General features: G+C 38.2%; 1 protein-coding gene across 1 annotated transcript in view; it reads left to right on the top strand.

Annotated features, from left to right (window-relative positions):
- The window catches only part of LOC147683763 (arylacetamide deacetylase-like), a 209,792-nt gene extending 197,811 nt beyond the window's left edge, over positions 1-11,981 (top strand). Inside the window, exon 5 of the mRNA XM_086944132.1 lies at positions 11,149-11,981. Within this exon, the coding sequence (XP_086800258.1) occupies positions 11,149-11,754 (606 nt within the window). The 3' untranslated portion in view covers positions 11,755-11,981. The remainder of the gene's footprint in view (positions 1-11,148) is intronic.
- Positions 11,982-15,486: the final 3,505 nt, after the last annotated feature.

Genomic DNA, 15,486 nt, shown 5'->3' with positions numbered 1-15,486 from the left:
TAGCTAACTATAACATGTGTGAAACCTATGGTTTTTTCAATGGATATATATATATCACTGAAAAAACATAGGTTTCAGGGATGTTAAAGCTAGAAATTAGCATTTAAAAAACCATAGAAATTCATTCACTACATCTTGGTATATATATATATATATATATATATATATATATATATATATATATATATATATATATATATTCACTGAAAGAACCATAGGTTTCACACCAGTTATAGTTAGCTGTAAATTTTACTGACATAAAACCATTGAAATTCCCACGTTATAGTTAGTTGGACTCACTATAACTTGCGCGCCTGCAATGCACTGCTGATGACGTCACATATTACATCACTCATGACATGGTCAGTGACATCACTCATGACATCACTGAAATATTTTTTTTTTTGCCCCGCGGGGCCCTTTTATGACCCCCACATCAAACCTAGGGGGTCAGGGAAGGTCTACTCTGCCCCCTTTTGGTCATTTCCCCCTTTGTTTTTGCCACCTCTTGTGTCTCGATCCTACCGAGAAACAAGATGGCGGCCGCTCCGGACTGTTTGAAATGTTGACAGACACCCGAGAGCCAATCAGCTTTCCGCACGCGAACTCGCGTAGCGCGCTGGAGCCCGCCCCGGTGCGCGTACCGGGGCACACTTATAGATGTATATATTTTTTTAACCTAAATTACTCAAAATCCACTGAAGCACATATCTTGAGACATAGCAAAGGCACATCGGGCTACCAGTCCCTACAATTTTGCAAGTTTGGTGGAAATCCAATCAGCCGTTTGGGCTAAAAGTGAGTTCGACCGCCCTATGGAAATTAACATGGGGAAAACACGTTATGGGACCCCCTTTTATCTCGGCCCCCGCTTGACGAATCCCCCCCCAACCTTTCAAGTAAGGAGCGGAGCTTCGCGAGGCAAATTTGAGGAAAATTTCAGGCAGATTCCTCAACCGGCGCCAAAGTTATTCCCAATAGAATGTTGCGAATTCCCTATACAAAATAATCCAAACTATAACTACCCAATAACACAGAGGCCTTGGTCATATATATATAGGGTGGGGAACCAACAGAAAATAAAATAAGCATTGAGTAATCGAAGTGGTGTGCAGCGTCTTCCTTTTTGGGAAGGTCTTTGCTGGAAAATATATATATATATATATATATATATATATATATATATATATATATATATATATATATATACGCTCAAAGGTCCCCTTACTCGAAAGGAACAACAGCACTCTGGAGGTGGTAGATTTCACAGCGGTCTCAGTTTAATTTGAAAAAGTCAACAAACAAACGCGTTTCGTCGCCAGCCTTCGTCAGTGTCAATGACACTAAGCACATGATATCATTTTAAACCCTCCTAGTGGTAGCAGACATAGGTGAAGGACAAACCCTAGATCGAATACGGGCGCCATCTTGTAGTGGATAAGATGTAAATATCAACACAACAATTACCCTTCCAGAATCATCAAACCGTATATCGGTTGGAAAAACAAGAGGTAAATGCCAAAATTAATAATTATACATGTTATACAATGTATCAGTATCTAGCCGTGGATCGGCATGAGTCCTTACATTATTAGTCTGCTATAATAAGGATAAGGTTTATATCGGCATGAAAATCAAAGCGAAAATACATTCATAACCATATATACATATATATACACACATATACATTGCACCTGAAAAATATTACAGGAAAAAATATATATACAGAAAATACATATGAAGATTATCCTAACTTCATATTCCTTCAAAGTTTCAGAAAGTATGTACATATATATATACAGGTTAATGAATAGGCTGTACAAGTTCATAGTAAAAAGTCAGCAAAAAACTTTTCTTGCTCCAGTTTACTATACTCATTTACTGGAATCATGAAACTCAAACACTTCTACTCCGAGGCCATCCTCAGGACTTTTATCTTATCTTATCTAACAATGACTACAAAGCAGGATGTCAACAGAAGGCTCAAAACCAATATAGGAAATTCATTTGCCTAGATGGATGGCCATCTCCTCCCCGCTGTTAAGGCCCCCCGGATGTTTCGTAGCTAAATCGATAATATATCTCGATTCCAGTCTTCTGAGTCGTCTTAATCTATCTCCACCCCTGATGTTATTAGGTACGTGATCCAACCCAAAGTATGTTAATTTGGTACGATCCTTATTATGAAACTCAGAAAAGTGAGGTGCTACTGGGTAGGAAGGGTCAACTTTGTCGATGGCTCTGAGGTGCTCAAGCACCCTCAATTTCAATTGGTTAATGGTACTCCTGATGTAGCGAAGGCCACACGGGAATACCAGGCAATAGACTGCATAGACAGTAGTGCATGTCAAAAATGTCTTTATAGCCATAGATCTACCTGTCATCTGGTTTTCATATCGGAGAACTCTTTTGCTTGCGGCACACGCTTTACAGCGGCCACAAGGGTAGAACCCACTCATGTCCTTCAGTGTGTTCGGTTTGTTGGTGGGTTTGCTGAAATGGCTATGTGTCAACATATCCCCCAACGACCTGCACTTGCTGAAGGTAACTAGAGGATAGAGAGGCAGATCTTCCCTCAGTATACTGTCTGTACGCAGGATATGCCAGTTCTTTCTCATCATGGCCTTGAGATGAGTAGCTCCAGAGGAATAAGGTGTTATCATCCTGAATTTATTAACCTCTGTGCTGGTGGTCCCAGTCTGCAGATCGTCCTCTGTTGGTTTCTTTTTCTTTTTTAGCAGTTCTATCCTAGGGATTTTCCTGACTCTCTTTAGTGTACTCTGTAATAGGGAATCATCATAGCCCCTTAGTCTGAAACGTTCCAGACATTCGTGGGCCGCCTTCTCAAACTCATATTCTTGTGTGCTGTTTCTACGGAGTCTGAGGAGTTCCCCGTAGGGGATGCTTTTAATAAGCTTAGGCGGGTGGCTGCTTTTGGCAAATAGAATGGAATTCCCTGCCGTTTCTTTCCTGTACAGGGAAGTATGTACCCGGCCCTCATCAATGTACACCCTCAGGTCCAAGTAGTCTACTGCCACTCGACTAATTGTTCCCGAAAGGTGCAGATTGTAGCAGTTATTATTCAGATCTTTGATGTACATTTCAGGGCTGGCAGTGGTACCCTGCCACACGATAAAGAGATCGTCTATGTACCGGTACCAATGTACCACCCTGCCATGATCTTGTCCCCTCTTCCAGCTCCTGGGCACCTGCTCCTCCCACCAGCCAACTAACAAGTTTGCATAGCTGGGGGCAAAGCAGGTGCCCATCGCTGTACCAGAGATTTGCCTGTACAATTGCTCACCAAATAAAAATATGTTGTTATTCAAGCAAAACTGTACAAATTCGAGAATCATAAGATTGTGCTGTGTAAAGCGCAATTGGCGCATTTCCAAAAAATGTCTGACAGCATTCAGGCCTTGCTGGTGGTCAATGTTAGTATAGAGACTGGTGATATCCATCACCATAAGTAAATAGTTGGGTTGCCAGCTCATACCTTCGATAATGTTCAAAAAGTCTTTCGTATCCTGAATATAAGAATCCAGGCCAGTAACAAGGGGGAAAAGAACAGAATCCACGAACGTGGACATATTATCCATTAGTCCATAAATAGACGCAACAATAGGGCGTCCAGGCAGTGATATAACGCTTTTATGGAGCTTGGGAAGATGGTAGAACGTTGGAAGCATAGGGCTATTGCTCCATAGGAATAGATGCTCATCCTTTCCCAGCATTTGTAAGTTATACCACTTTCGATTCAAGTCATCATAGTTGGCAATACTCTCCTCATAGATCTTGTTGGTAGTTGGAGAGTAATATTTGCGGTCTGATAACTGTCTCATGGCCTCCTGTTGGTAATATTCGCTAGTTAGCAGTATAACGTTGCCCCCCTTATCAGAGGGCTTGATCACGATCTTATTATCCCCCATAAGATCTTGCAGGGCTTTCTTTTGTGATTCCGTGATGTTATGGCTGCTGGGAGTAATTTTCTTCCTATAATCAATCAGATCCATGGTCATAGCCTCCAAAAAAGCGTCGATCACATCCCATGGCGATTGAGGTACGAAGGTAGACTTAGGTTTGAATTGGGTTTCTTCCCTTTCTTGTTCAATGCCTTGTAACAAGGCTCGTTGTACCACGTCCTCATTAGTGATGGTTTGAGGATTTCCTTCTTGCTCCATTCTAAGAGAGTTCATGGCTTCAAGACCTGTATATATATATATATTCAGACAAACTCGAACCAAAACTCCAGCGGTCCCACAGTCTTCAGGATATCACCGGGGAAAGAAACGAGAGCCGACCCAGCTTGCAGGTGAAAGGATTATTTATTAAATTTAACCGCCATCAGCATAGCGTTTCGGCCTGCCCAGAGGCCTTTTTCACACAACGCTATTAAGGGAACTGAGGACTTTTTAAGTGCTAGTGCTCAAAAACAAGCTACATGATTGGTTGCAACACCGAGTCCGCCCTAATCGACATAGAAAACTTAATGTCTTCCCATCTGATGTAAAAAGCATAAATATTACACTAAGAGGATAACTAACCATGTTAGAAGTGTTAATCAATATATAAATACATTGTTTGCAATGAAAAAGCTTACATAATACACAAAGCATAAGTTCAGCAGTATAACACTAAAAAAATTACTGCTACTCGGTCGGAGACGTCAAGTGCATCACATTATCATAATGTACACATGGTAAAACATCCTCCTTTGATATAACCCAAGTGGGTAAATTCATAATAGTAATGCTAAATTGGAAGGTGAGTTTATTTACAAACATTATACGGGCATCACGGTGTAAGCAAAACGTAACATAGTGCAAAAATACTGTGCAAATTGTGCGCTCGGTATAAAAGAATCAATTCCTTTATAAAAACAATTAAAACCAGATTAAAAGGAAGAACCCCAGTACTGTGCTAAAGGAGAAGAGGCCAGAGCCTCCAAACTTCCCATGAGTTAAAGTTGATTATACAGTAAAAGGGGAAGTAAGTAATGGAGCCTACAGAACAGATTTGAGAGTGATGAACAGGACAAATAAGGAAACTATAAACAGGTGTAAAAATCCTCACTGGCGTTGAGGCCAGAGGGAGTTTTGCTGTCGAGTTCTACAATATACCTTGTCTCAAGGACTCGTAAAATATCCTTGCGATTTCCCCCCTCCTAAACGGTGGAACCGCGTCAATGACAAAGTATTTCAGCAGTTGACTGTGACTTTCATGAAGATCTTTAAAATGGTGTGCAACCGGGTAAGCAGCATCACCGGTGTTAATGGCCCTTATGTGCTAGAGTATCCGTTTGTGAATCTGCAACTTGGTTCTCCCCACATATTGCAGGCCACATGGACACTCCAGCACATAAACAGCGAGCTCTGTCTTGCATGGCAACTGTTTGTGGATAACACGGGGTGTATCTGAAAAAGGTGTAATAAATTGCGTCTTGTTCACCCCGTGTTTGCAGGCCTTGCAGACAGCACATTTTCTGAAGCCTTTGCTGGCTTTGAGCCATGAGATGTTAGTTAACACCTTCGGACTAGATTTCACCAAGGCATCGCTCAAAGAGCGTGCTTTTCTGAATCAAATCTCAGGTTTAGCTGACATAAATTTGCCAATCACTGGATCACTTGATATCAGATTCCTGACATTTTCACAAGCGCTGCTTTGAATAAAAGAATTAATCCTCATGTCGAGTGCGGGCTTCTTCTGGTAATGAAGTGCAGTGTTTATATATATATATATATATATATGTCACTGAAAAAAAAACACAGGTTTCAGGGATGTTAAAGCTAGAAATTAGCATTTAAAAAACCATAGAAATTCATTCACTACATCTTGGTATATATATATCTATCTATATATATCTATATATCTATATCTATATATATATATATATATATATATATATATATATATATATATATATATATATCTTCAATTCCTTCCGCCTCCTCTCCTTCCAGCAAGAAAGTCACGGCACCGCAGTAGATAAGTTTAATTTAATTTTATTTTACAACACCATGTGCAAAAAGTGCAAATTACAGGACGGCCTACGCGTTTCGGCTACACCTAGCCTTCAATATATATATATATATATATATATATATATATATATATATATATATATCATATTCAAATTTTACAGAAACACACAGTCACTGGATAATGTCATTGGTGATGTCACTGACCATGTCATGAATGATGTAATATGTGACGTCATCAGCAGTGCATTGCAGGGCCCGAGTTATAGTTAGGTCAACTAACTATAAAGGCAGAATTTTCCAGGTTGTGTACGAGTGAAATGTCCAACGACCTATAACGTCACTGAAACCTTTGGTTTTTTCAGTGAATATATATATATATATATATATATATATATATATATATATATATATATATATATATATATATATTTATATATATATATATATATATATATATATATTTATATACAAGTATATATAAATATCTTCATGGTACATAGATGTGAAGTTAGGAATAGTAAGGGCCTCATTTATGAGAAGTGAAACATCGCTGCATGAAAGCAGCGATGCGTCACTTCTCAGTGCGCCCTCCATGTGACATGATTGATGCGCCATATTTACTGTATGACGCATCATGTCTCAAGGAGTTACAGATACGGCAGTATTTCTGACGTATCTGTATGGCGCAAAAGTGACGCATTGCTGGAGTGTGTCACAAAAGTGACTCAACTGCAGCAATGTGTCCTTTCACATGGGGCAAGCCCCATGTGAAAGGGCCTGCGCCAGTCTTATGCGTGCTGTGAGGCAGGCGTAAGATATTGACACATTTGCATCCTAGAAGTGGCGCAGTCAAATTTTATAGATTTCACTGCGTCACTATTCTGACCCTTTCTTGCATCAGAATGCCCTCCCTGCATACATTATAGCTGGCGCAGGTATAATGTGGCACAAGGGTTTACAAAGTGACGCATCTACCTAGATGTGTCACTTTGTAAATATGGTGCAACAAGGCACATTTTTTACGCCGCTGGTGTGTCACAAAAAGTGACACACCTGCGGCGTAAAAGTGACGCGCAGCCTCATAAATAAGGCCCTAAGTCTTTACTTTCCTGTATGCATGCAACTTTCAGGAATTTGTCTCTCAATATTCTGCCCATGATATTCTTATAAGTTGATATTATGACGGTCTTATTTAGTAGTAGAACCTCAGAGAGTGGTGTAGCAGCATACTTGTAGTAGGACAACAACTTGCAGGTGAAATGGTACATAGTTCCTTGGAATTGATCTATACTGCAGTTGCTCGCACACGTTTGCTTCGCTGGTGCAAAATTCCTTGTTGTTTCTACAGACTGATGCTCAACACAACAAGGATCAGATATGGAGAATAACCCAAGGCACAAGGAAATATCGAAACACAGAGGTAGTATACAATGGTTGAAGGCGACAATCCTTTCCATGGTGCTATGCTCCCATTCCAGATATGTAATATTTAAACCAAAAGAAAAGCGGAACATATTTTACATTATTTTTATTTTGTAAAAAGATTCAATATAAAATAGACCATTTGTTAGACGTGTGAGCCTTAGCGTGGGCTTCCAAAATACTTTTTTTACTTGCCTCCCCTTTTTTTGCTGATCTATTTTTTGCTGGTCTTAAGACTCTGCACACTTCACCACTACTATCCAGTGCTAACGTGCATGTGCTCACTTCTTAAAGCATGATAACCTTGGTTTATAATAAATGGAAATATTTATTTTACTTGTAAATTCATAGTAAAGTGGCACTACATGTGCTTAGGGCCTGTAAATTAAATGCTACTGACGGGCCTAGAGCACTGATTGTACCACCTAATCGAGTAGCTCTTTAAATATGTTTCAGGCCTGTCATTGCAGCCTGTGTGTGCAGTTTTTAACTGCCATCTCGACCTGGCAAAATAATCCTTTTGCCAACCCCAAACCTTCCTTTTTAATAGGATGCAGTGTTTTAAAAAAAATAGGACATGTAGTTTTAAGTTTTATATGTCCTGGTAGTGACAACGATCCTAAATTTGTTTTCACTTCAGTAAAGCCTACCTCTCCCACAGACTAGGATTGGGGTTCGTTTATTACATTTAATAGTCTGTAATTTCCAAATGAGAGTAGGTAACCAGTTAATGTTTGGCGTCTTTGGAATTGCGAAATACGAACTTCTAAGAAAGTCAGATTTTAATTTTAAATTTTGAAAATGCTGCCTTTATAAAGTTGGTATTTTCCTGCTTTAGTTATTTAGTGTCCGTAGCCTGCCTCTTGTCATATGAATGGGTGTAGCTGACATTTGGGATCTGTGTATTCCCGCTAGACAGCCACATACAATAGAGAACTAAGGTGTGTCCAGATGGGCCACCACTGGCACTATGGGAGGGCGAAGATGGACCCTGCCCTACTTACACTTGAATGGGCTGTATCTTGCCTCCACATACCCCTGTAGTTACTCTGGAGCCAGGGCATAAAGACATGCTGCCCGGTAACTTCAACAGGAAACTTCTAGAAGCTACTCCCCGACTTCAATATCTTAACTGGGTATAAATACTGGACCTCAGACATCAATGCTTCAGTACACATCTGGACCTGTAGATACTCTGACAGGAAGAAGGAATGTTGTGCTGCTAAAGGAGTGCCAATCTGCTTAACTGCTACCCTGATGCTGCCTTGTGGTGCTGACCTGGTACCTGCTGCTCTTTTACCCTGGTGAGAAGGACTAGAGCTGCATATCATGAACCCAGAAACCCAGAGTGACTCATGGTCTAGTTGATTGGCCTCCTGAGTTGAGCCTCAGGTACAGACGGCTCCAGGAACCTTGACCCAGCCCCTGGACTCTGTAATCTGTGAGTTCACACTGACAAGTGTGCCACCCCAGTCAAGGGCCCTTGGAAGTTGGCCTATGGTGCTCTGCCAGCCTCTGTGGATCCACCAAAACCAATTCACCCCCTCTGCTTTGTGAAACAACACTGAGTAGAACTATCACTTCACCACAAAGACCTGCATTGCAGCCTAGACTTTGCATAGCAAGCTATGGCCAATGGCTCCCATGAGGACGACATAGAGCCTCGCATGACAACCCCACTGCATCTCGGAATTGATACATTGCTTAAGCTGCATGATGCACACATCTGCGACACGGATCCTCACAATGCTCTGCAAACCAGGATTTGAGGTACTGATTTTAGCATTCCTAACTTGGTCCCTGCAGCTGGCTTGTGTTCCATCATGGTCGGTAGGAACTTGTGACTTTTTGTCGGTCTGATGCGACCATATATCAATGGTTGTTGCTTTATGGCTTTTGGTGCTACTTTCACTAAAATGTTTATAATTGAATATCTCCAGTTCTGCTAATTGGATTTTTGGGTTGTTTTGGTCTTGTTTTATTTATAAAAAATGACTCCATCTCTTCTAACTCTGTTGTGGGCTGCCTTTGTGGTGTGCTTTCACTGTGGTACTGTTTGAAGTGTTGTATGAATACCTTAAACATAGCCTCTGAGTTAAGTCTGACTGATCTGTGCCGAGCTACTCGTGGATTAAGCACAGGTTAATTTAGGGTTTACTTGTGACGGTCCCCTGAGAATAACTGTGGATAATGCTTGAGTAGGCATTCACTCCCCTGACCCAATTTCCTTTTTTATATTATACATGTATTTATTGTTAAAACATTCAATTTAAAAAAAGGTTAGCCAAAATAAATTGTAAGGCATCTAATAGAGTATAGAGTTTGTCTAATTTTCCAATGTTTTCATATTCTGTACCAACATCTACTTGTAGTGCTTTACTCTTTAAAGTCAAAATTCTAATATCTGTGCCAAATTGCTACAAATGTCTGGTTGCTACATGCTTAATTTTTCATTTAGATAATTGAAAAATTATTTTGGGCTGGAAAATGTAAATAGTTATTTCAGAGAACATATGCCAAGGACTGAAAAAGCGTCAAATGCTTGTTCTTTACAATCTCATTTCACGTTACCCGTGGTGCACGCTTTGTGGCGGCCTGGAGTATCAAAGTTCAAAATTATATAAATAGAAGATGGATATGAATAACAAACTTAAAGTAGCTGTATGTACTATTTGATGGAAATGTCCGAAGTGAGTACCTTGATTAAGATAACTCAGTATGGGGGCTGCGGTGTTTTGCTTTGTTTACAGTTTTATATGGAGCAAATGTGACTCAAGGACATTAGAATGCTGTTCACAAGCACCATATTACATTATGTAAGGTTAGATTTGTTTTGTTTTAGGCATGTCAACATTAAGTAACTTGCCCAGAATCACTGGATGTGATACCAATGCTGAGACTCCTACTTGGTTCTCCAGTTCCAAAGTCAACTGCTCAAAGTTCCTACAAACTCTGCAGACCTTTCACTCATCTTGTGTCCCTCAGAGAGTTTGGTTCCTTAAATGAGGACTTATTAGTGGGATTGAATTTAGACTCATGAATTCTGCAGAAATAACAACCAAAATTCTCCAACATATACTGAGGTTCTTGTTGTGGTGTTTACAAGTGTTTTTCCAGAGAACCACAAAAGTTGAATTTGTAGGCTCCATTTGTGGCCAGTTACAAAAATGATGTAGAACTAATATCATGGAAGATATAAAGAATTTTCAGGTGCATTTCTGGGACATTGCTTGTTCTCCTTTGGAGTTAATTTCAAATATGGAGAGGGGGAGTTTTGTATCATTCACTAAGTACTTCACATAGTTAAGTGGGCTAAAAACCAATATCATCTGAACATGTTACGAATTATGCTTCGTGTCTCTGCCTTGAGTGGCAAAATGGACAGAAAAACAGTCTAGTCTGGACCAGAGAATTAACAAGAAGTTGGAATTAATTCAAGAATTCCACCGATTACTTTTTTTGCTTTTTATACTTGATATTGGAAAACTTCACAGTTATTACTTAAGAAAATTATTATAAGATGCATTTTTTTATTTGAGCGGTGCAGGATTTTCTAAGAGATGCTATTTAGGGTGTCATGATTTTTAATCTGTGTTATTAAAAATCAGATTTCTAAACTTTTATTGCCTATTACATAACAATGAAATTGTTTACATCATTGCAAGTTGTTTTATTATCACTGTGCTCAAGGTGTGAAAATAAGCTCGAAGATTTACTGAATTTCAAAATGTCCCCATTTTTACAGCTGCAAGAGGACATTGAAGTCAAATTGAAACCTAAGATGCAAGCGTTGGTCTATCCAGCACTGCAGACCATTGATTTTGACACACCATCCTATCGTGACAACAGTAACTTGGCTTTTCTTCGACGATGGGACATGATCAAAATGTGGAGTAACTACTTTGTCACTGACAAATCTTTAAGAGAAGCTATGGAATCCAACACACATATCACTTTGGAATCTAACAATATTCTTAAATTTGCAAATTGGAGTAATCTCTTGACAGATGATCTAAAAAAAGATCATGTTTATAACAGCCCTCCAAAGGGAAAATCTGAATTTCTAAAGAGGTATTCTGTAATTACAGATCCAAGAGCAGCACCTCTGTTGGTTGATGATGACAGACTGAATAAATTGCCACTAACCTATGTACTTACTTGTATGTATGATGTCTTAAGAGATGATGGTTTTATGTATGTTGCGAGACTCAAGCAGGCAGGTGTGCAAGTTGTGCATGACCACTATGATAATGCATTTCATGGAATGCTATCCTTGGGTATATGGCTAGATCTATCTATGACACAAATAATGGTGAATAACTATATTAACTGGCTGAATAAAAACCTGTAGAAAAAATGTAAGCAATATATAACAACATGCAGAAGTGTATAACCAGTGCTAGTACTATTTGAAGAGTTAAATATTTAGAATTTTAAGCAGAAACATCATGTTTAATGACAAGTAGTAAATGATGGAGTAAATTAGCTAAATATGTGTATAATATTCTGAAGAGAAGACATCAAATAACGGATTAATTGGAACTTTTTAAATAAACTGAATAACGATTTCAAATGAAACATAACAGAAATGTTTTATTAAATGCATTTATTTTGTAAACTGTCAAACCAGAAGCAACATTTAAAAAATATAATCTGTGTTTAAAGAACCTAGATTTAGGCACTTCCTTTTCTGACAGTAAGAATTCCTAGTGTCCCTATAAAATGCAGTTGTTTTAAATGTGTTGAATATGACTTTTTTTTATCAGAAAATTATAACTTACAAAATTAGTTTACATGTAGTGCCAGCAATCCGAAATAATCAGTTTTTATTTCACACATGTTATCTTTTAATTGTCACATTTCAAAATTAGCACAAACATGTATATGCTCAATTTGTTTACAAACATATAAATACAAAATTAAAAAAATAGAAAAAGAGCAGGAAGAGTGAAAATAATAAGCCAGCCTAAGCAAAAATGTTAAGAGTAATTTTTAAAACCTCTAGCAGTTAAACAATGAACTCAGACGTTAATGATCTGGCTAGATCATGTTAAAAACAACCTGCCACCTTAAACTTAACCTCTTTATATTGGAATACATTTTTCGTCTCATATGCCTTCCCTGTCTGTTTTCCTCCTTCCTTTTTCCCCTCTACCCCAAAATGACTTAACTATAAAAATGTGTTAATTGAATTATTCTTTCTGTTGCCCAGTTACATGTATGCTTGAGACTTATGCAAACAATAGGAGATGATGGACGAAGCACTGAAACTTTTCAGACACTCACCCTCAGTCACAGGTCTGGGTTGAATAAATCATCGTTCTTTAGCTCACTTCGTCACCCCAGCTCAGACACAGCTATACCCAAATCAGTCTTGACCCTGTCCCTCATGGGAACACTCCAGCCCAAACTGCCGAGCCAGGTATTCCCTGGACCGGAAACAACAGGGGGTTTTATAGTACCATTGGTTGGCCATGTGTATTGCTGGACATACTACAAAAGTTTAAAGTACTACAAAAGTGTAAGTTACTATAAAAGTGCAAATTGTGCATACCAAAAAGTATTAAGCTTACTCAAAAAGGTAAAGTTACTGAAAAGGGTAAGTCTCCTTTGTGAATTAGGTCCAAAGTTATTTAGATACCCTCTTCAGGATAAACATGTTCCACACTTACAGATCACAATACCGTTTAGCTTTCCAGATAGTTATGAGGATGAGGACAAAGCCATCAAGGGCTCTCCATTTTCCATTACAATACAATCTCTATAACATGAGAAAAACATTCCTGAACTTTTACAAAGATATCTTCTACAATTAAGTAATTCTCAGAGCTTTGGTGGTCAGATTATCACCAAGTGACTTAAAATTCATTAGCCTTGTATGAGTGCTTTTTTTTGGTCCACAAACGTAAGTCACTCTTCAGAGGGTTTAGTCTCAAGAGTTTTTATCATCCTCGAAAATATTAGCTATCTTGTATTCCCATGCCCGCGTCACTTTTCTATGTTTTTATTTTGCACCTAATGGAATATATTCATTTTATTGTAGTTCTAAAACGGATTCTATTGTAAAAAATTGATACATTCTGTAAAATAGAACTGTATCATTGATGCAAGTACAGTATTCCTCGCATTCATTTTATTATATTAGTGTTTTATAAGTCAAGCCATTGATCTGTTCATTATGTTTATTAACATGATAATGTAAACTGAATATAGGGCCTATAGAGCAGCAGTTTACCCACAATCAATAAATGATAGGTGTTTTTGCTTTAAAAAGAAATAGGATCAGCACTTTGTTTAAACTTGAGACCACTAGTTTCTTTTTTTGTTTAAAATGGTTTTATTTTGTCCAGTAACCATTCATTTTTTAAACATTACAATTGAAACGAGAGGCAATGGTTACATATAATCAATTTCAAGAAATTCTTCAGTTGAAAGTTCAACCATCAATGTACTAAGACCTTCCCAGGCTGTGTCATTTAAAAGGGTTCTTTATCCATTATTTCTTCATATTAAAACAGCCAAAACAGCCAACATGTTTTGCTCATACAATAGCTTCATCAGGGGTTGTAATTAGGCCTGGGAGGTAAATTCCTTTCCAGTCGCGGAATGTGCGGAATTTTGCGTTCCGTGGAGAACGCGGAAGTGCCAAAACTTCTGCAATCCATGGCTTCACGAATTGTTAGCTTGTTTGCGCTTTCAAAATACGTTTTTCGCGAGATATTTCTCCCAAGCACGCAAACAGCGTTCGCGAACAGGAAAAAAGCATTGCGAACGAGCGGAACAAGCAGTTCTCCGTGTTCGCAGAACTTTTGTGAGCTTGCAGAGATTTTTCACCATTTCGCCGGTTTGCGTAGCGCAACTACGCACATTTTGCCCACCCCTAGCTTGTATTGTAGAAAAATGCAATATATGAAAACCTCTAATTATACATTAAAAACATCACCTACAGTACTAAATACAATGTACTGAAAAAGATAGTAAACACTAATATGTCATCAGATGCAATGTCCATAGAGAAAGTACCATAATCAAGAAAAATATTTGCTTTCATATGTGCAAAAAGTATATCAGAAAATGTATTCGAAATAGTAGTACACCCAACATCAAACTGAAAAACAAGACTGTAACTCAAATGAGTCATTTTAGGCAACAACATGCAAAGTATTAAAGAAAGTGATATATAGTAATGTCATGAAGTATCCCACACCCAAAAAAGTTTAATTACAAATCATCACAAGGCACTACAAAGCACCACATAGCCTCACGTCAGTACCTCATCCAAAATCTCCCATCAAACTAAACTTTTTCAATTAATAGCACCGGTAATTGAACTCATGTTTACCTTATATTATATGCAGGTTACATTATGACAAAACGACTTTTGTTCCTCCAGTTTCTTGGAAAGATATTTGGACGTGTACTCTTAATTAGATGTTGTCAGTATATAGAAATGCTGAAATCCTAAACTTACATATATAGTCAAAATGTAAAGAGAGCAAATATGTAATCTTTTAGTTAGAAAAACACTGGCTGCAACATCCATTGTACTGACTAAAATATTCTTACATCTACTGGGTTTATGATGTCATAGACTATTTAAAAAACAAGAGCCTTTAAATGCAAATCCAAACAGAAAATTAGAAAGAAAGCTCATAAATAGTCCAAATGACCAAAGTAAAATTGAAATGACTATCATTCATTACACCGTCTAAGAAAGTTCTTATATTGCTAAAATCATAACTACTAAATTTTTCTAATATCTAGTAGCAGTTCGGAGACAGCAATTTTTTTAAATCATAGATGACTCTACCATGCACTGTGTTCTACTCCCCTGCACATCACTAAAAGAGGAAGCTCAAATAAAAGTGTGAGACACAAATAGTAGTTAAAAGAAAAAGGAAGGAGAGCCAAGTACCTCCTGCACTATAAGTCCTACAAGGAAAAGAAGTGGGTTTATGTTTAAAAACATGGGGACCAGCCATCTTTACACCCAAGAGTGTTACAAGGAAAAGAAATTGATTAAAATGCTAACACACACCAGACCGAGTAGTGAGTCCCACTTAGACGGGAGTGGGATCACAAA

This window comes from Lissotriton vulgaris, chromosome 11 (genome assembly GCF_964263255.1).
Source record: "Lissotriton vulgaris chromosome 11, aLisVul1.2, whole genome shotgun sequence".
Lineage (NCBI taxonomy): Eukaryota > Metazoa > Chordata > Amphibia > Caudata > Salamandridae > Lissotriton > Lissotriton vulgaris.
The sequence above is the reverse complement of the archived record's forward strand: the minus strand, read 5'-3'. Positions and strand labels throughout refer to the sequence as shown.